This window comes from Camellia sinensis, chromosome 9, assembly GCF_055761805.1.
Source record: "Camellia sinensis isolate YWXY chromosome 9, ASM5576180v1, whole genome shotgun sequence".
Lineage (NCBI taxonomy): Eukaryota > Viridiplantae > Streptophyta > Magnoliopsida > Ericales > Theaceae > Camellia > Camellia sinensis.
Window position 1 is genome coordinate 93,108,104 of NC_138969.1, and position 19,865 is coordinate 93,127,968.

The 19,865-nt window shown below is 40.9% G+C and overlaps 1 protein-coding gene across 1 annotated transcript; it reads left to right on the forward strand.

Moving 5' to 3' along the window:
- The first annotated feature begins 1,579 nt into the window (after positions 1 to 1,579).
- LOC145798691 (DNA-directed RNA polymerase 1B, mitochondrial-like) lies at positions 1,580 to 8,065 on the forward strand. Its single transcript, XM_082887296.1, has 8 exons — positions 1,580 to 2,759; positions 3,683 to 3,733; positions 3,833 to 3,903; positions 4,696 to 4,780; positions 5,004 to 5,156; positions 5,375 to 5,449; positions 7,401 to 7,497; positions 7,590 to 8,065. Exons 1-7 carry the CDS (start codon positions 2,526 to 2,528, stop codon positions 7,425 to 7,427), a joined length of 696 nt encoding a protein of 231 aa, XP_082743422.1. The 5' UTR covers positions 1,580 to 2,525; the 3' UTR covers positions 7,428 to 7,497; positions 7,590 to 8,065.
- The last annotated feature ends 11,800 nt before the right edge of the window (positions 8,066 to 19,865 follow it).

Here is a 19,865-nt window from a genome sequence, read left to right on the forward strand (position 1 = left end):
ACAACCATCACAAATCGTAATTTAGTGACCTACTATTTGCATGCCCTAATAATTAAATTAATTTATGCTCTCATTGTCATTATACAAACGTTAAAACGCCATAATCAATGATTACAGTCTATGCAACGGACTAAAACTTAAATTTGGACAGATTCCTTAATATTTGAAGCTGAGCTTAAATGGACTCTCAATTTGATTGAATCTACCTAAATTACCCTGGTTGATCCAACACATGGTCAATGTTGATTATGAATGAACCATTGCTTTATATATATATATATATATGATCAAAGCTTACAATTTCATTTTTAATAGTCACGCTTATATTTACTTTTTATCATATATATATATATATATATATGTATGCCATCAAACAATTGAGTGCAATTTTATAATTTTTTTATCAAATATTATATTTCATAGCAAATGAGACCGTTGGCTCTTGGATATATCGATTAACATTGGTAAAGAAAAATATGTATACATGATGTTTGTTGTGTAACTGAGAATAAAAAATAAATAAAAAAAAACTAAAATTAATCCAATAACAAATATAATTTTGCAAAAGGGAAAGAGATTGTGAAAAAAATAATTGCAAAACTAGTAAGATGGTTTGTAATTTTATCGAGAGTGGTACTATTTAATGAAAAATTATTAGGTACTTTCGGACCTACTTAGGGTTGGTTTGGCAAGTTTTAAAAAAGTCAAAAAGTTAAAAAGTCACTATCCTATTTAAGTCATTTCATCTTATTTAAGTCACACCACTTCTCTAATACATCAATTCTAACTCAACCCAAATCCAACCCATATTTAATAAAAAGTCAAAAAGTACACTTATTTAGATCATCCCAAACAACCCCTTAATAGACCAAATAAAAGGAGCATAAACATCATTTTCCAAATCCATGATTGCCAATTAACACTACCATGAGTTGAGTACTCTCATCCCCTAACAAAGGGATCCAGTGTCATTGTTGGACGTGAAGCATAACAGTGATTGTTGTGCGGCTCGTGAAAGTCATTTTGGGTCATATTTTGATGATCCAAATCGTTCAAATTTTAAGAAATATCGAGAACAATATACTTGTAAAAAATCAAGTTACACTACAAGAAATTACACATTTCCCGACCACTTTTGCCGACTAAAAAAATTTTGGTCGCAAAAAGTGACATTTGGCGACCCAAAAAAAATTTCGTAGCTAAAAGTTGATACTATTACCAACAAAAGTAATTTTGTTGCAAAAAGTGTTTTTTTGCGACCAAATGAAAATATTAGTCGACAAAAATATTGACGGGAGGTGAAAATCTGGACAAGAACAGTATAAAGTTTTACCCACTAAAACAATTTAGTCGCAGATATCAAAACGATGTCGTTTTGATATCTAAATACACTGAGGGACCATGGCCAACCAACACTGTTGTAGGGGATAACTGAACTAATTCAAACCTATATTGAAAAAAAAGGCGCCTCTCAGTCGAATTCAATCACACCTCAGTCGCGCCAATCACCTCGCCTCACCATCAACGTCGCCGTCCGCCATCCTTGCCTCTCCACCGTCAGCGCCGCCTTTAGCTTCACCATTTATGATTCGTCTTCGCTTGGCACCGTCATCTAGGTATTTTTTTTCAACCTTCTGTCTCTCTTTGATTCGTCTTCTGTTTATATCTCTCTGATTCGTCTTCGCCATTTCTGATTCCTCTTTCTCATACTCTTCTTGTTCTACAATGTCTCACCCACCAGGGCCCTCACCATCGCGATTTTTCGGAGCATCTTCAACTCTCCCTAAAAACAATTTTGAGGTATAAATCCTCTCTCTCACTCTCACTCACTCAGTCTCTGTCTCTCCCTCTCACTCTTAATGTTTCTGTTGATGTTTGCTGCTGGGATATGTCGATAATAAGATTTCAATCTGTTGTTTGTGAAGTCCCCCAATCTGTGATGTTCCTTGGAGTGTTTTATTTCTTCTCTTTCTTTAAGTATCCCCTTTTATTTGTGAATTTCAAGCAGATTTGGGAAAAATTACAAAAAAAATTCTGGAAGGATTCACATAATAAAGAGCAAGAACCTATAAGTTCATTTATTTATTTTTATTTGTAAATTATTTGACCTGTGATTATTTGGTTCAGATTCATTTTATTTGGAGATATGATAAATTATTGCTGTGGTAGTTTACCAAAAGATCATTATTGTTATTATCACAATAGTAGTAGGGATTTCAATTGATTTATCATTCCACCAAACTTATTTAGTGGTGGAACTCATTGTTGGGCATCTTGAAATGGAATGTGTTTGAAACCCTGATTGCAAGTTGATGTATCATTCTATGACTCGACAGATTAAGATAAGAGATCTTTTGGTTTATAATTGTTTGCCTTTCCAAAATTTGTGACTCTTTGAAATTGCATATTTTTGACCATTGAGTTAGTCTGTTGGGCATCTTGGTTCTGATCTGTGCCGAGGCATCTTGGAGTTTGCCAAGGAACGCCCTCTTGGCAAGTCTGGCTTACAGTGGCTCAAGATACATATGGCGAATTTGTATGCTGGTGGTGTGGACAAGTTTTCCTATGAGGGTCGAATTGCATTTACTGAGAATCATTTGGATGATATCTTCGATTCAGCAGACAGACCTCTTGAAGGAAGGCGCTGGTGGTTGGGCGCAGAGGATCCGTTTCAATGCTTGGCAACATGTATTAATCTTGCTGAAGCATTGAGAAGCTCCTCTCCAGAGACTACTATTTCGTATATGCCTGTCCACCAGGTATTGTAGTCTAACCATAAACAAAAATTGATCTGGGAATTCATCAGCAATATGTATCTGTGTTTGTGTGCATTTGTCTGCTCAAAAATTGAACAAGGCCTTCAGTACCAACTATTTATTCTGATTTATAAAATAGAAGAATGGAAACAAGATATGGACAGAGAAAAAAAAAAGAATAATTTTATGCCAGCTGGATCTAGGAAATGAACATAAATTTTATTGAGCTTCGCTTCCAAGTTATCGATTGAAGTTGCTCTTAAATAAATTTATTACATTTTTAAAAGATCCTGTTTTTTATTCTGTAAGCAATGTGCTTGCAGAGAGGAAATCAATAGTATTTAAAAAAGAAAAAAGAAGCATCTATTCTGGCTTTTGTCACGGTTCCTACTATAATTTCAAGTCTTCAATATATTAAAGCTTCTGATTAGTGATGCTCAATGACATGTTGTATAGTTATATCGTGGCCAAATATGTATTGATTGATCATCGAAGGCAAGTCGTTTTACTAATTTGCTCTCTCATGTATATGTGCTTATGACACCCACACATACATCCAATCAGACAAATTTGTACATATGTGCTGTAAAATACATTTACAATTACAATTTCAATGTAATACGCTTTATGTCTATGTTGAGACAGAGTGTCCCATCCTGTCTGTTGACAGATCATAGACTAAAGACATCAGCAAGTAATGGAGATAATAGATTTTCGCTGGTTTTCTTGTTACATAATGTCGCTACTTGTGAAATTGAGAAAACATCAAGCAGATTCTACAATTTTATTGTTATTTTTATTTTTAAACATTTTGATACGTAAATACAAGTTACATTTTCTTTTTGTTGTTATACTGAATTCTGGAATATACACCATTATTCAAACTTTAATCTAAGATTTTTTCCCTCTATTTTTTCCTCTTCAAGGATGGTTCATGTAATGGCCTACAACACTACGCTGCCCTTGAGAGGGATAAGGTAATAAAATCTCTATCGCTTAGCTCATATGAAGTTGTTCACTTCTGGCCATGGTAGTCGTGTTCTTGTATTGTAGTGAAAAAAATTACTTTCGTTCAGTTAGGAGCAGCTGCGGTCAATCTTGTTGCTGGAGAGAAGCCTGCAGATGTTTACTCGGGAATTGCTGCTAGGTACACAATTATCTTCAGATGATATATATGTTTTCTTTTCTAGTTTCTTTTTCTTCCCTCTTTTTGTTGGTGTGTGTGTGTATCTATTAATAAAGGAAGAAGGAAATTCATAAGTGACATGTACATCACTACTAGCTTCCCTTAACCAATATTTGGGAGGCTGCTAATTTTCAGTTCTGTAAACTTCAGAGGTGAACCATCTTGATTAAATTCTCTAGGAACATATAAGTTGGGTGTAAAGTGTGAAAAATTAGTGTTGGGATTCGAAGAGAGAGAGATAGATATAAAGAAGAGAAGAGAATACGATGAATAGGTTTGGGTGTATGTCAAACCCTCCACCTTAGAGCATATTTTATAGTTAGAACAATAGAATGTGATAATAGTATCCTGAATGCAAAATAACATAAAACATACAACAAAAAAAATACTCTGGAAAATCAATATCCCCAATAACAATGAAATGTCTGGATCCAGTCTGAACATACCCTGATCAATGTAATTTATGGTCTCTTCTCTGATTCTGAAAAACAAATTACTAACTGGAAACAGAAAAGAATAGAGGTCATGTCTTTGTTCAGGTGCTAAGTGCACTGGATGACTAGCTCGGAGATGGATCAAGGGAGTTACCTCATGGTCTTTGTGTGGAGCTCATGAATGAAAATTTGTATTGTGGTATTACGTGGAGGTGCTTAGACAGATCTGATAAGGATGCCTTGGCTAGTGACATCCTCTTGAATCACAATTGTGAAAATCTCCTCTGTAAATACTATTGATATTCTTGCTGTGATGCAGAGTTCTTGATATTACGCGGAGAGATGCAAAAAAAGATCCCGCAACTGATCCGAATGCATCGCGTGCTAGCCTTTTAATTAATCAGGTTCGATTGCTTCTCATGTTCATTTAATTCTTATGGTGTTTAATTCATGTATAAAATATCGTACTGAAAATAGATGCATTGAACTTGTTAAAGCCACAATAATTCTCTACCATTCTTAAGAATTTGGCTAATTCAGATAGGTGCTTCCCAAATTTCATTACTTTTCCTGAACCTAATTCAGTTCTATCACTGATTTCCTACCTTCGCAACTAGAAATCTTCAGGTATATAAGAAATTGGTTAAACAAATGGTGATGACATCAGTGTATGGTGTGACTTATATTGGTGCCCGTGACCAAATCAAGAAGAGGCTAAAAGACCGTTGTGCCATTGAAGACGATGATGAGTTGTTTGCAGCATCTTGTTATGCAGCAAAAGTGAGTACATACCGCTGTAGTAAATCTTTAACTTTGTTGGTTTTTGGCTTTTTTTTCCAATAAAATAACTATAATTGCGACACAGTGGTTGACAAAGTCACACTAGCAATTTGTAATAAATGTTGGGATACCTGCTTTTTCACATTCTCAGCCTGACAATTTTTTTCCCTCTATATATTAAGGAAGGTTTAAGTTAACTGTGATTCATTGTATGGCAGACCACCTTGACCGCATTGGGTGAGATGTTTGAAGCTGCACGAAGTATCATGAGTTGGCTCGGTGACTGTGCAAAGGTCTGTTCAATTTAATTTCTGATGTTTTGCTTAGTAAAAGAGATATTTACAGATTGTGACCATCAATAGCTGTGAAGCTAATCTGTGTGTGCAAAAATCGGTTTAAATATGTTACATGACGATTGCGTTGTGGTGGTTGTCCAATAGGTAAAAACAAAATAACAATGCATGTGATAGGAAAATGCTGTTAAGTGTTGAGTACTGTTATGTTTTTGCTGCAGTCACAAGTCACCCCATGCAATCAGTTTGCTGCCCATTCTGTTTTTGTTGTACTCGTACTCTAATAAATTATGAATTTAAGTTCATATATGGTCATGTTTTTCGGTTATGTAATTTTATTAAGTTCAGGTGTCACATATACTCTAGAATCTGAACTACATGTTTGCCTATCCAATTTAACGGATGATGAAGTTCTGGTGATGACTGCAAACCGGTGTCAGCATGGACTTGTGTGGTGTGCGAGCATGTGTAAGTGGGAGCTTGTGTGGTATCTGAGAAGCATGGACACGGACACGTGACACGACACGGATACGACACGGACACGCTGACACGTTAATTTTCAAAAAATACAGGACACGATACGTGGGGGACACGCATGAAATATATAATTTTATATATTTATTATATATTATATATATAAATATATCATTCAAATATAATATAAAATGCAATATGACACTAATTTCTATAAATTTATATGGGTTTTGTTTTATTATTATATCTTAAATTGTTGTATTCAAGCTTATAATTAGTTTCACATGTGTCTAATTGATAGACACGTGTGTTTAAGTGATTGACATATGTGTCCTCCAAGTGTTCAAAGAGTGTTTGGATCTTTAAAAAAAAATTAAAAATAGGACACGTTTTGAAGAGTGTCAAACACGTGTCCTAAGAGTGTCCAAAGAGTGTCGGTGTCTGACACGAACACGACACGGATACGTCACCTTCTTAGAAGTGTCCGTGCTTCTTAGTGTGGTATGTTACGTGTGTATCATAAACATCCTCTATACCATTATCTCTTGTACTATTTTTATATAGACTCGTGTACTGGTGTTTGGTTTGAGTTTGTGTCTAAGTGTCTGATTAGTCTAATTCAATGTTCAAGGACTTGGTCATTTTGTGTATAGAAATTAGAGACTGGTACTCTCTTCTCAAGGTAATCACCTATTCATTCTTTTCATTTCCCTGATATCATATGCACAATGGACCATCCATTATCATATATATATGCCCATTCATGATTTACAAAGAAATCATGGAAAAAAATTGGTTTTGGTTTTGGTTTTGAGAGAGCAATCTTTTTAAGAGGCTGCCTGTGAATCATCTCCTTCCTCCTCCTCAATCCTTTAAGGACTTCTATATCTGTGTGAGAAAAGGCCATGGAAAAATCTTTTTCTTTTACCTGATTATTCTACTCCCTTCCCTTGCAATTCTCTCTCTTTGAGGGAACTGCATAGCAATGCTTGAGCAATATTGTATAATGGCATGGTATAAGAATAGGGTAATAATAAAATCTATGTAAAATAGTTTGAAAAACTGGTACTCATTCATTTCAAACCAGTACATCTTTATTTGTTATTTCAAAATGTTACTACCATTTGCCAATCATTTTTTTTCCTAGTATATGGAAACAGGAAAAGGAAAAAGAAGAAAAAAAAATAAAAAAAAAAGAAAATGAAAAAGAAAAAAAAAATTGTAATTCAAATCTCCTCCTTCAAAACATCATCTTTTGCTATTCACGTGCAGTGGATACACTGTGAGGAAGGAAGGATATATTGTTACTTGGTTTGTTTGTTCTCATGTGAGTTGTATATCCATATGGGTTTTGTTTTCTTATATTTTGGCTACATGTACTCAGTGCTGTGCCCTTGCAGGCTCTCCTTTCATGAAATTGTTAGTATTAGGGGACCAGTTTATTCTCTCTCTCTCTCTCACACACATTGTTATGCAGTTAATTCTTGTGTTTTGCATTGAATGACAGCCCTACAAATGGGCTTCTCAGTTGCAGATCTTTCATCAAAACTGAATGTAGCTAAAGTAAACTGGAGGTATATGTCTTGCTGTCTTTGAACAATTTGTCATCAAAAGTGAACTTTATTAATTATTAATTAATTTATTCCATGAGTTGTTTTATTTTCAGGAGCGATTAAGAGGCAGTGGTGATGATATTGCAGCCGCTGATTATGCTGATGCACTGAAGCCTTCTGTCATTGCACTACCTCTACATGGATGTTAGTCTGGAACTATTTTACATGTGAGACACTTCTATCAGTTCTTTAAGCTTTTAAACAGATACCTTTTTCAATTCTAGCCAGTGACCAAGTTGAATGTATTAGTTGAGCAGAAACATCAAAATTCAAATGAAGAATTTTGAATTTATTACGCTTTCACATTACTTGGATTGGGATTTTTAAAGTTTATGCTCAACTTAGCAGCCACCTAGAAGTAGACAGGATTTTTTAATTGGATTCTTAACTCTATCTGCTTTTTGGGTTTTTGATTATACTCCATTTGGTTTCCAAGAAAATCTAGTAAAGAGAAGGAAAATTTTGAATTTATTAGGTTTCTCATTACTTGAATTGGGAATGTAAAAAGTTTTACTCAACTTAGCGCAGTAGAAGTAGATAGCATTAGTTAATTGAATTCTTTTTGGATTATGGGAAAATTGAAGCATTAGTTATTATCCTCTCTCTATGTACTTCTTGGGTTTTTGATTATACTCCGTTTGGTTGTTGAGTAAATGTAGTAAAGAGAAATGAAGGAAGAATTTGAACTTTTTAAGTTTCTCATTACTTGGATTGGGAATTTAAAATTTTCTAGCTCAACTTAGCCTTCTAGAAGTAAATAGCATTAGTTAACTGAATTCTTAATTTTGTTGTTTGTTTGGATGATGAGTAAATGGAAGAAGGAATTGCAATTTTAAGATATATTTTGATTTTGAAAATTGAACTCGAGCTTTAAAAAAAAAAAAGTAGTACCTGTGCTCATTCGAGCAGGGGTTATACTTTTCTTAGGTTTTTAGGTAATGACAAAGATAATGTATTGAAGTGCATTTGTTTGTGGTTAGATTGAAGTTGGTCAATTTCTTTAATTTTAGTTTTAGTTTTTGTTGGTTTCACATCTATCTCAATTCGCTAACATTATTAGTACATTAGATTGATTTCTATGTTTTCTTTTAGTTCTAGGGTTTTTTTGGTTTCGTTCACAATAGGACCTTGCCATCTGAGGATAAGTTAGAAAATCAGACATAAGAAAAAGAAAAATAAAAGAGAGAGAGAGAGAGAGAACAAAAAGAAAGAATTTTGTATCTTCGTATCTTCTTCACGTTTTGAATTATGTAGTACAAGTACTTGAGTTACAAGTATTCCTGCAACTGTGCTTACTACAACTTTGTGCAGTAGAATTTTAGTTTTCTGAAAACCAATTACAAGATAAAACTCAAGATTTTCCTTTTTACCCTTTTCTTTTTTCTTTTATTTTCTTAGGAAGTTGTTGAGCATATGCTATATAGTTGTTCAAATAGTTTTTAATTCCCTATCTAAATCTGAGAAATGAAGAACTCTATTGGCTATTTAGCTGATGGTTGGTGGTTATTGTGGCTGAATGGGCCACTTTGCAGTCTTCACGAAGGGTGCTAGCCATGGTTTTGAACATTGGCCATTTCGTCGTGAACTAGCTAATGTGTATCTAGTTTTTAACTTGTAACTCCTGTCTAGATTATTCAGAGTGACGTGTAACAAGGCATTGTGGTTTCACTAATAGATAGCTTTTGGCTAGAAAATTGAGTATCTTATCTGTACGGGGAAGAAATAATTCTCCTCGTATAATCCTGTTGACCAAGTCCACGCTCCTCCGTACGACGTCGCTTTATCACCTGAAAACACAAACGTGAGCTAGCCGGCGGGTGTGTGCCGGAAACCTCTCCGATGCCTAAGTCAGTAAGCTTGACAAATAGACAAAGTTTTATGTTCTCAGAAAGAATTGTGTTCAATTACCTCCTCCAAGGTGATGTTTGTGAGCTTTTATAAGTTTCCCGTGGCACAATCCTAGTAGGACTTGTATTTCTCCATGCAGAGTCCTTCTAGGATTCATACTCCTAAAGATAATGCTTATCCTTTTACACCCTCCCCCACAGCTTAAACCAGGTGGGATGGTTTTCTCCATGGCCGAATTACCATTTGACCGAAGTAACACTGGCTATGCTGAGCCACAGAGAAGACCGAACTATCATTAGCTCGGTTTTCTCCTCCAACTCCTTATCTCGGCTTTCCCCGGTTCAACCATGATGCGTTTAGACCAAGCTTCTGAGTAGCAAGCTCTGGCCGATCTAACCACAATACACCGCGACCGGATTAACTCCGAGACCGGACTAACTCTAGTTATGAACTAACCATGAGGCCGGACTAACATCAAGTTACCTCCAGACCGGAGTAGCTTTACACCAGCTTGGGCCGAAGCAATTACACCTCTCCTAACCCGGAGTAACCATACCTCTCCTGGGCCGGAGTAACTATGCTTCTTCTAGGCCGAAATATCATTACGGCCTTTTACTGAGTCCTTCACACTTTGGGCCATAAAGTCTATCTTACAGCTCGGTCCAATTCTCTCCAAAAATTACCCTCTCAATTGCCCCTTAATTCCATCTGCACAGCGTGATTGGGATTACCAGTCTACCAACCGAGCTGAAGTTTATTAAGCCTTTCCAGCCGAGCTAAAAACCCTTTAGCTTCTCCAGCCGAGCTAATTTTACGTCAGGCTTCACTCTGTTCGGTCAAAACGTCTCTTCAATCACAGCGACTGTAACGCTTCCCATTCCAATGACACGTGGCAGATTCTGATAGGCTGAGGACGGCTGTCACGCCGTCTTTCGTACTTCATGAATTTTGAACAGTCCCGCCCAAATTTTGGGCTTTCTAACAAAAACATTCCCTGAGGCTAGGTCCCTTCACTTTTGCCATTTCTTCATCTTCTCTCTCTGTGTTCTTGCTGTTCGTGTTCTTTCTTTACTGCAACAGTTTTCATCTTCAGTCCCTTCTTCTTTAATCTGGTAAGCAAATCCACTTTCCCTTCATGTTTTTGCTTTTACATTCGTTTTATGCAACTGTATATCTTGTTTTGTATGTTTTTTGCCAACACTTTCTTCCATTTGTTGCTTTTGCTTCCGTATTTTTATGAAAAAACCAGTAGAACTTCATGTGTGTATGAACTATTATGTAGAAAAACCAGTCTTAGATCCAAAATCACATAGCAACCGAACTAGGATACTGTTTGTCCAATATTGGTAGGTCACTCCAGTCAATAGCCGAACTACAACTTGTAGAGACTCAAAGAGTCACCAACGCCTGATTTATTTTAGCTAAAATAAGATCACCGGGTTTCGCACATATCAAACTAGGAACCTTGGTTTTCAACCGAACTAAGTCTTTTGGGGCCAAGCCAGCTTTCTTAGTTTCTAAACCGAACTCAGAAAGCTGCCCCTAGAGGCTTAACTGAACCAATTTTATTCATACTACAACCGATTTAGGCCTTGGGGGCTAAACCAGCTTTCTTAGTTTTTTAGACCGAACTCAGAAAGCTGCCCCTAGACGTTAAACCGGTCTACCGAGCAACCTGCCCAAACCGAGCTACCAAACCTTTTGATGAACCGAGATAGAACCAGTTTTTTGAGGCCGATGTAGGGCTCTTATACCTTGCTTTTAAATTGTAGCACGGTCCAACGATCAGTGCTTTAACCCCCTCTGTTTTCTACTTTGCAGACTTAGGTTACCCAGGCACTCCTGCGTGCGCTCAACCGAGCTACTGAGCACGATTTTTGCACCGATATAAATTATAAGTAAATTATACATCAGATGGGTAAGTATAGGTATCTAGTTGAGACATCTGGTAGCATGGCCGAATTTAGGAAAGATTACCATTGAGAGGGTAATTTTTGGAGAGAATTGGACCGAGCTGTAAGATGGACTTTATGGCCCAAAGTGTGAAGGACTCAGTAAAAGGCCGTAATGATATTCCGGCCCAGAAGAAGCATAGTTACTCCGGCCCAGGAGAGGTATGGTTACTCCGGGTTAGGAGAGGTGTAATTGCTTCGGCCCAAGATGGTGTAAAACTACTCTGGTCTGGAGGTAACTTGATGTTAGTCCGGCCTCACGGTTAGTTCATAACTAGAGTTAGTCCGGTCTCGGAGTTAATCCGGTCGCGGTGTATTGTGGTTAGATCGTCCAGAGCTTGCTACTCAGAAGCTTGGTCTAAACGCATCATGGTTGAACGGGGGAAAGCCGAGATAAGGAGTTGGAGGAGAAAACCGAGCTAATGATAGTTCGGTCTTCTCTGTGGCTCAGCATAGCCAGTGTTACTTCGGTCAAATGGTGATTCGGCCATGGAGAAAACCATCCCACTTGGTTTAAGCAGTGGGGGAGGGTGTAAAAGGATAAGCATTATCCTTAGGAGTATGAATCCTAGGAGGACTCTGCATGGAGAAATACAAGTCCTACTAGGATTGTGCCACGGGAAACTTATAAAAGCTCACAAACATCACCTTGGAGGAGGTAATTGAACACAATTCTTTCTGAGAACATAAAACTTTGTCTATTTGTCAAGCTTACTGACTTAGGCATCGGAGAGGTTTCCGGCACACACCCGCCGGCTAGCTCACGTTTGTGTTTTCAGGTGATAAAACGACGTCGTACGGAGGAGCGTGGACTTGGTCAACAGGATTATACGAGGAGAATTATTTCTTCCCCGTACAATTGGCGCCGTCTGTGGGAAGAAACAGACAAGAACAAAAACCTCTTGACTAAGCTTCTCCTTTTCTCAATCAATGGCACACATTGAAGAACTACCGCAGTCCGCCGTCGACGGGCTAACTCCAGACGGGGGCGCAAGGCGAGAAGGATTACCCTCTGTCCCTCCTATGACAGATCTGGAGCCCTAACAACATAACTCCAGGAGGAGTGGCAGGGGAAGGCGGAATAGCAGCCCTCGTCACTCTCAAAGTCCTGACAGGCAAAGGAGGATGATTGATCCTCAAGCCCTGGAAGATAGCGTGAAGGAACAAGATGAACTAATTCGGAAGATGGCGGCGGACATGGAAGCATTAAAACGCCAGATGAAGACTAAAGATGTGGCGACAGGAGAGGGGCGCAAGCACAAGACGCCCCCTCGCCACTCAGAGAATCGTAGTAGGAATACCACACCCTCCCAAGGAGAGAGCAGAAGCCTCAGGACAGGCAACACTCATTCCTTATCTTCCAGGACTCGTCACTCCAGGTCTGAGAGGACGAGATTCGAAAGATCATACACTGAAGGAAGCACGTATTGGCCTTCACATTCACATCAAACCAGATCTAGACAAACAGAGCTGCCCAGGTCATCCGACTTACGAACCGTGCTCGAAGAAAAAGCACGATGCAAGGAGGATGCCAGGGCAAGGGATCCACACCGAGTTTCGGTCTTACAACGGTTGGCTCCTCGGACGCATGGAAGCGTCGAGGTTGGAATGCCAATACCGCGACCGGCCTACGAACCAACGGACAAGGCATTGGCAAGACTACAGACTTCGCCGTTTGTTCCAGCAATCGAAAACGCGCCCCTACCATCAGGCTTCCTTTAGTCGAAATTCACTACATATGAAGGGAAGACGGACCCGTATTCACACCTGAGCCACTTTCGCCAAGTCATGGCTGTGTACAGGCGAAACGAGGCCTTAATGTGCATACTCTTCCCGTCAAGTCTTGGTGACCTAGACTTGACTTGGTTCGAAAAGCTCCCAGAGGGCATCATAGCCTCCTGGGCCCAATTGGCAGAAGTGTTCGTAACGAGGTTTCGAACAAACACTAAAACACCGGTGGAGATAGACCAGTTACTCTCCATCGACATGGGTGAAAAAGAGACCCTCAGATCTTACAACAGTCGCTACTGGGAGACATTCAACCAGATTGGATACTGCCCCACCAATCTAGCCATTGCGCAGTATAAAAGAGGCCTTCCAGTCGGAAACAGACTAAGGGACTCGATCACCATGACGCCACCCCTTACCATGGAAGCCCTGATGGAGAGAGTGCATCAGCACATCAGGGTAGAAGAGGATGGCGCACGTGCCAAAGCAAAATCTAGTGCAACCGCAGTACCAGAAAAGAAGACCTCAGCAAAGGTCAATACAGTAGATCGGCAGAATAAAAACGGGCGTGGCAGACGAGATAACGGAGAAGACCCAGACAAAAGATGGTTGAGAATCCGCACTGCCATAACAACGGTGTTCAACAAACCAATATATCGGATTCTGAGCGAAATAAAAGATGAGCCTTTTGTCAAGTGGCCAGCCAAGCTAGGGGAAGCTCAGAATAATTACGACGACAGATCACGGTGCACCTTCCACAAAGAAAAGGGGCACCGAACTGAGAATTGCATGCCACTGAGACAGCACTTGGAAGAATTGGTGGCAGCAGGCCACTTGGACAAATACATTGAAGGCGGGACGCAACCGGCCCCCCAAGATCATAATAACCATCCCAACAGAATGCCAATCGACGCCCCACCACAAGGCATCATCAATGTAATACATGGAGTCTTTGAACCTGAGCGTGTATGTGAGCTCAGGGGATCAATCAAGAAGGCTGAGCACTTCAGAGAAGTATTAAGTGCCCAACCTGCCACCAAGAAGGGGAAGACAGAGGCAACAAATGTCATGTCCTTTTCGGATAAAGACTTGGATCGAATATACTGCCCTCACAATGATGCGCTGGTCGTCACTCTCCGAGTCAAAGATTTTGACGTCAAGCGGATTCTGATTGACCAGGGTAGTTCATGTGAGATCATGTACTACGACACATTCAAGCAACTGAAGCTGCAAGACAAAGACTTGGCGCTTGCAGTTTCTCCCCTGATTGGATTCAACTCCATGCCTGAGTGGCTTGTCGGCAAAATAATCCTTCCAGTCAGAGCAGGGAGTGTAACAAAACAAGTGGAGTTCTGGGTATTGAAGGTCCCCTCCACATACAACATCATCTTGGGCAGAACATGGCTGCATGCCATGCGTTCGGTAGCGTCATCATACCATCAAGTAATGCGGTTCCCCAACGACACCGGCATAATTGAAGAAGTCTATGGCGATCAGATCATGTCAAAACAATGCTTCGCCACAGCGAATGGAAGCCGAGCTGCCAAAGGATACGTTCATTCGGTGAAAGAACCAGAAAGTAATGAACTATTCGCAGACGTCGGCAAAGAGGCTGATCAGAAAGCGGTGGAGGACTTGGTGGAGGTAAAAATAGATGAGAAGAACCCGGATAAGTTCTTCTTGCTTGGCTCATCGTTGTCCAGCACTGAGAGATTAGAGGTCTTGGAATTCTTGACCTCTAATATCGAAGTGTTTGCCTGGACACCCTACGACATGCCAGGTATTGACCCAAACTTCATCAGTCACCAACTCAATGTCCACCCATCCGCCAGACCAGTCATCCAACGCACACGCAGATCGGCACTCCACCACGCCGAAATAGTTGCAGAAGAGGTAGGCAACCTGCTGGAGGCAGGAGCAATAAGAGAAGTGCACTACCCAAGATGGATCTCCAACACAGTAGTAGTGCCAAAAAAGAATGGTAAATGGCGTGTCTGCGTCGACTACAAAACAGTCAACAAGGCGTGCCCAAAAGATAGCTTTCCTCTACCAAGGATAGATCAACTAGTGGACCTAACGGCAGGGCATAACCGACTTAGCTTTCTGGATGCATACAGAGGTTACCACCAGATCGCCATGCATGAACCAGACCAGGAGGTCACATCCTTCACAACACCAAGGGGGTTATATTGCTACAAGGTCATGCCCTTTGGCCTAAAGAACGCAGGGGCGACATTCCAACGGATGGTCACCAAGATGTTTGAACCATTGTTAGGCAGAACAATGGAGGCTTACATCGACGACATGGTGGTCAAGAGCAAGGATGAGAATGACCATCTTAAAGATCTAGGCGAGATGTTCCAGATCCTGAAGAAACACAGGTTGCGCCTCAATGCGTCCAAATGCGCATTCGGAGTTGGATCTGGCAAATTCTTGGGCTTCCTGGTGACCAACCGAGGTATAGAAGCAGACCCCTCTCAGATTAAAGCAATCCAGGAATTGGAGAGACCAAACTCAGTCAAAAAAGTGCAGCATCTCACTGGTATGGCAGCTGCGCTCAACCGGTTCATAAGCAGGTCATCAGACAGACTACGACCGTTCTTCCAAGCTTTAAAAGCCAAATTTGAGTGGGATGAAGAATGCGACCGAGCCCTGGAAAGCTTGAAGGAGTACATGTCTTCCCCACCACTACTTGTTACTCCAGTACCTGGTGAAGAACTCTTTTTGTACCTGGCAGTCTCTCAGCACGCAGTCAGCGCAGTGTTGGTTCATGCAGAAGGAATACAACACTTGCCCATCTTTTATGTCAGCAAGACATTGTTGGGAGCCGAAACAAGGTACTTGCCCCTGGAGAAACTAGCATTAGCATTAATGATGGCATCTAGAAAATTGGCGCACTACTTTCACGCCCACACCATAGTCGTCCTCACAGCCTTTCCACTAAAAGCTCTGTTTGAAAGGGCGAACTTTAGTGGGCGAATTTTGAAGTGGGCAGTAGAGTTGGGACAATTCGACATCAAGTTCCAACCCAAGACCGCAATAAAAGCCCAGTCTTTGGCAGACTTCGTCGCAGAGTTTACTCCTGGAAGTCATCATATCTGCCCAGTCGACCTAACTGACACAACCGAACTAGGGACGGAAGTTGACGCCGGAATAGCGCAACCCCTAGTAGAAGGTAGTCAATCAAGCACCAAGGCAGACCATACTAAGGACAACAAGGAAGAGACAAACAAAGGCTCACCAACAGTTCAAACAGAGGACGAAGGACAGATAGCCAACATGGACCTTGAAGAAAACACCATTCTAGACCCCACGACATCATCTGATCCTTCCGCTTGCTGGAAGTTATTCGTTGGAGAAATGTGGAAGCTCTTTGTCGATGGAGCATCCAACCGACATGGTGCAGGGCTTGGCATAGTCCTCATCTCTCCAGACGGCCTGGTTGTAGAGCAAGCAATCAACCTTGGCTTCCCAGCATCCAACAATGAAGCGGAGTATGAGGCGCTTCTCGCAGGACTCAAGTCGGCATACTACATGAAGGCCACCGAACTAATGGTATACAGTGACTCTCTGCTGGTGGTAAACCAAATTTCTGGCGAATACGAAGCAAAGGATGACAGAATGGCCAAGTACCAAGAGTTAGTCAGAACAGAGATCAAGAAGTTTGATGTAGTACGGATAGAACAAATTGGCAGGGAGGAAAACTGCCGAGCGGACGAACTAGCAGGCCTGGCCTCAATGGCAGATACATCAATCCCTCATCCATTACTCATCGACTTCTTACCAAGACCAAGCATAGAAGACCCCGAAGCAGAAGAAGTATGCTGCACAGAATTAGGCCCTTCATGGATGGATCCCATCATCCTATTTCTGAAAGACGGCATCCTACCAGAAGAGAAAAAAGAAACCAACAGAATAAGGGCAAAGTCACAGCGATTTTGGCTATCTCCATCCTTGGCATTATACAAGAAGTCATTCTCTGGGCCTTACCTCAAGTGCGTTCATCCCAGCAAAGTAGAAGCATTCTTGTTCGAAATACACGAAGGGGTGTGTGGAAGTCATCAAGGGGGAAGGTCGCTCGCTTACAGGGCCATTTCACAAGGATATTGGTGGCCATATATGCAAGCAGACTCAGAGAAATATGTGAATAAGTGTGAGAAATGCCAAAAATTCGCGCATCAAATACATCAACCAGCAAGAGAACTCCTACCATTAACTAGCCCATGGCCTTTCGCAATGTGGGGCTTGGACATAGTAGGACCACTTCCAACAGCGCCCGGGGGCAGAAAATTCTTTCTCGCAGCAACAGACTACTTCACAAAATGGGTAGAAGCAGAAGCTTTGGCGTCAATCAAAGAAAAAGACGTGAAGAAGTTTGTTTGGCAGAATATTATCACTCGGTTTGGCATACCTAAAGCACTGATCTCAGACAATGGAACTCAGTTCGACGGTAGAATCTTTAGAAGCTTTTGTGAAGAGTACAAGATAGAGTTCTACAATTCTACACCGGCATATCCTCAAGCAAATGGGCAAGCTGAAGCATCAAATAAAGTCGTCTTGGATGGACTAAAGAAAAGGCTAGAGAAAGCAAAAGGCAAGTGGGTAGATGAACTTCCTCACGTCTTATGGGCTTACCGCACCACGCCTCGGCGATCAACTGGAGAAACACCATTCTCCTTAGCCTATGGGATGGAAGCAGTGATCCCACTAGAAGTTGGCCTCCCCACAATTCGAAGCGAAAATTTTGATCCAAACTTAAATAGAGAAGCCATAGCCTTAGAACTCGACCTTGCAGAAGAAAGAAGAGAAAGAGCACTAGTCCACATCGCTTCATACCAACGTGAGTTAATCAGAAAATACAGCAAAAAGGTTCATCTAAGACAATTCAAGATTGGGGATTAGGTACTACGCAAAGTAATGGGAAACACCTTGATCCCAGGAGACGGCAAGTTAGGCCCAAATTGGGAAGGTCCTTATAAGGTGGTTGGGTTAGCAGGCAAAGGGGCATACCACCTAGAAGACAAGGATGGCAAGGCAATCCCTAGGCCATGGAATACGGCCAATCTCAAGTTATTTTACTTTTAGGTTTTCTTTTTCAAACATATGTAATTTTTTCTTCCTTCAATAAAATGAGAAATTCCTTTTAGCAGAAGTTGTTCCTTGTAAAAGTTAGCTTTAGTAAAGATTAGGTATATTGTAAGCATTCTATTCTAAGTTAGCAAGAAAAACTAACTTAGAGGTTGGCTGGATTAAACCAAACACCCTTCCTAAACCCAGGATAAGGATCCAGGCTGCAGGACGTTTTGGTCGGAATAACCAAACATTGTTCTAAGTTAGCCGGAAAAACTAACTTAGAGGTTGGCTGGAATAAACCAACACTTGTTACTCTTCAGCTGAAGTAAGGGTATGGCTGAAGAGTGGTTGGCTGGAATAAACCAACACCCCTCCTAAGCCCAGGACTAAGCCCAGGATAAGGATCCAGGCTGCAGGACATTTGGTTAGAATAACCAAATACTATAAGTTAGCTGGAAAAACTAACTTCACTGGTTGGCTGGTATAAACCAACTCTTGTTACTCTTCAACCGAAGTAAGTGCAAGGCTGAAGAGTGGTTGGCTGGACTAAACCAACACTTGTTACTCTTCAGCCGAAGTAAGAGCAAGGCTGTTTGGTCGGAATAACCAAATACTATAAGTTAGCTGGAAAAACTACCTTCAATGGTTGGCTGGTATAAACCAACTCTTGTTACTCTTCAGCCGAAGTAAGTGCAAGGCTGAAGAGTGGTTGGCTGGAATAAACCAAACACTTGTTACTCTTCAGCCGAAGTAAGTGCAAGGCTGAAGAGTGGTTGGCTGGAATAAACCAACTCTTGTTACTCCTCAGCCAAAGTAAGGGTTTGGCTGAAATTGGATTGGCTGGATTAAACACTTTGTACTCCTCAGCCGAATTAAATATATCGGCTAAGGAGTGGTTGGCTGGCAAGCATAGTTTAACCATCTAAAACCGAAATAACAGTTGGAGTAACTGAAGCATTACAAAGTACAGGCATACATATCAGAACCGGAACAAGAGTTGAAGCAAAATTTTTCATTCATTCAAACTATTACAAAGGAGGTTCATAGTTCGGTTACAACGGCAAAAAGCAACAAAGAAAAAATACACAATCAGGAAAAAAGTTCTTCAATCCCGGCGTCAAAAGCCGCGTCACCAGCAACTTGAAGACCGGTTGCAAGAGGAAGTTCACTCTCGGTTGCCAGGATGCTTTCGGTTGGACCCACGGTTTCATTTGGCTGTTCGATAGGCAGGTCATCCACCATGGGCTCCAACCGAAGTGACGGGTCTGCACTAACAACCGGAATGTCTTCAGGAGCAGAGGAGTCATCAGAGTCTGAGTCCTCCAGAAATTCTTGTTGCAAGGCGTCTGCATACTCCGCAAGGGACTTCGGTATAAAGTAAGCTGGAGGGTCGAAGACCTCGGTCTGTTGATCATGACCGAGCTTCTCCACAGCCGCCCTCCAGCCGCACTTGAAGAACAGCTCCTTGGCGGCGTCGCATTGTTTGACATAGGCGTCTTCTGCCTCCTTATAACCTTGCTTGTACCCCACCTTTTCGGCTCCCTCCACGCTCTTTTTTAGTTGGCTTATTTCGGTATCCTTTCTCTTTTCAAGCTTTACCAGCTCGCGCAGATATTTGTCTTTCATAGCGATGGCCGCTTTCTGCCTCTTCGCTTCAGCCGAGCTAACCAGATCGGCAAGTCGACCGTTCTCTGCTTGAAGCTTGGTCATTTTCCTTTTGGCCTCCTC

Bases quoted from the DNA above. Each gene is read 5' to 3' on its own strand.
- LOC145798691 (XM_082887296.1), top strand. From the start codon at position 2,526: ATGGCGAATTTGTATGCTGGTGGTGTGGACAAGTTTTCCTATGAGGGT. The intron at 2,760-3,682 runs GTATTGTAGTCT...TTCCTCTTCAAG, and splicing joins CGTATATGCCTGTCCACCAG to GATGGTTCATGTAATGGCCT. The intron at 4,781-5,003 runs GTTCGATTGCTT...AGAAATCTTCAG, and splicing joins CTAGCCTTTTAATTAATCAG to GTATATAAGAAATTGGTTAA.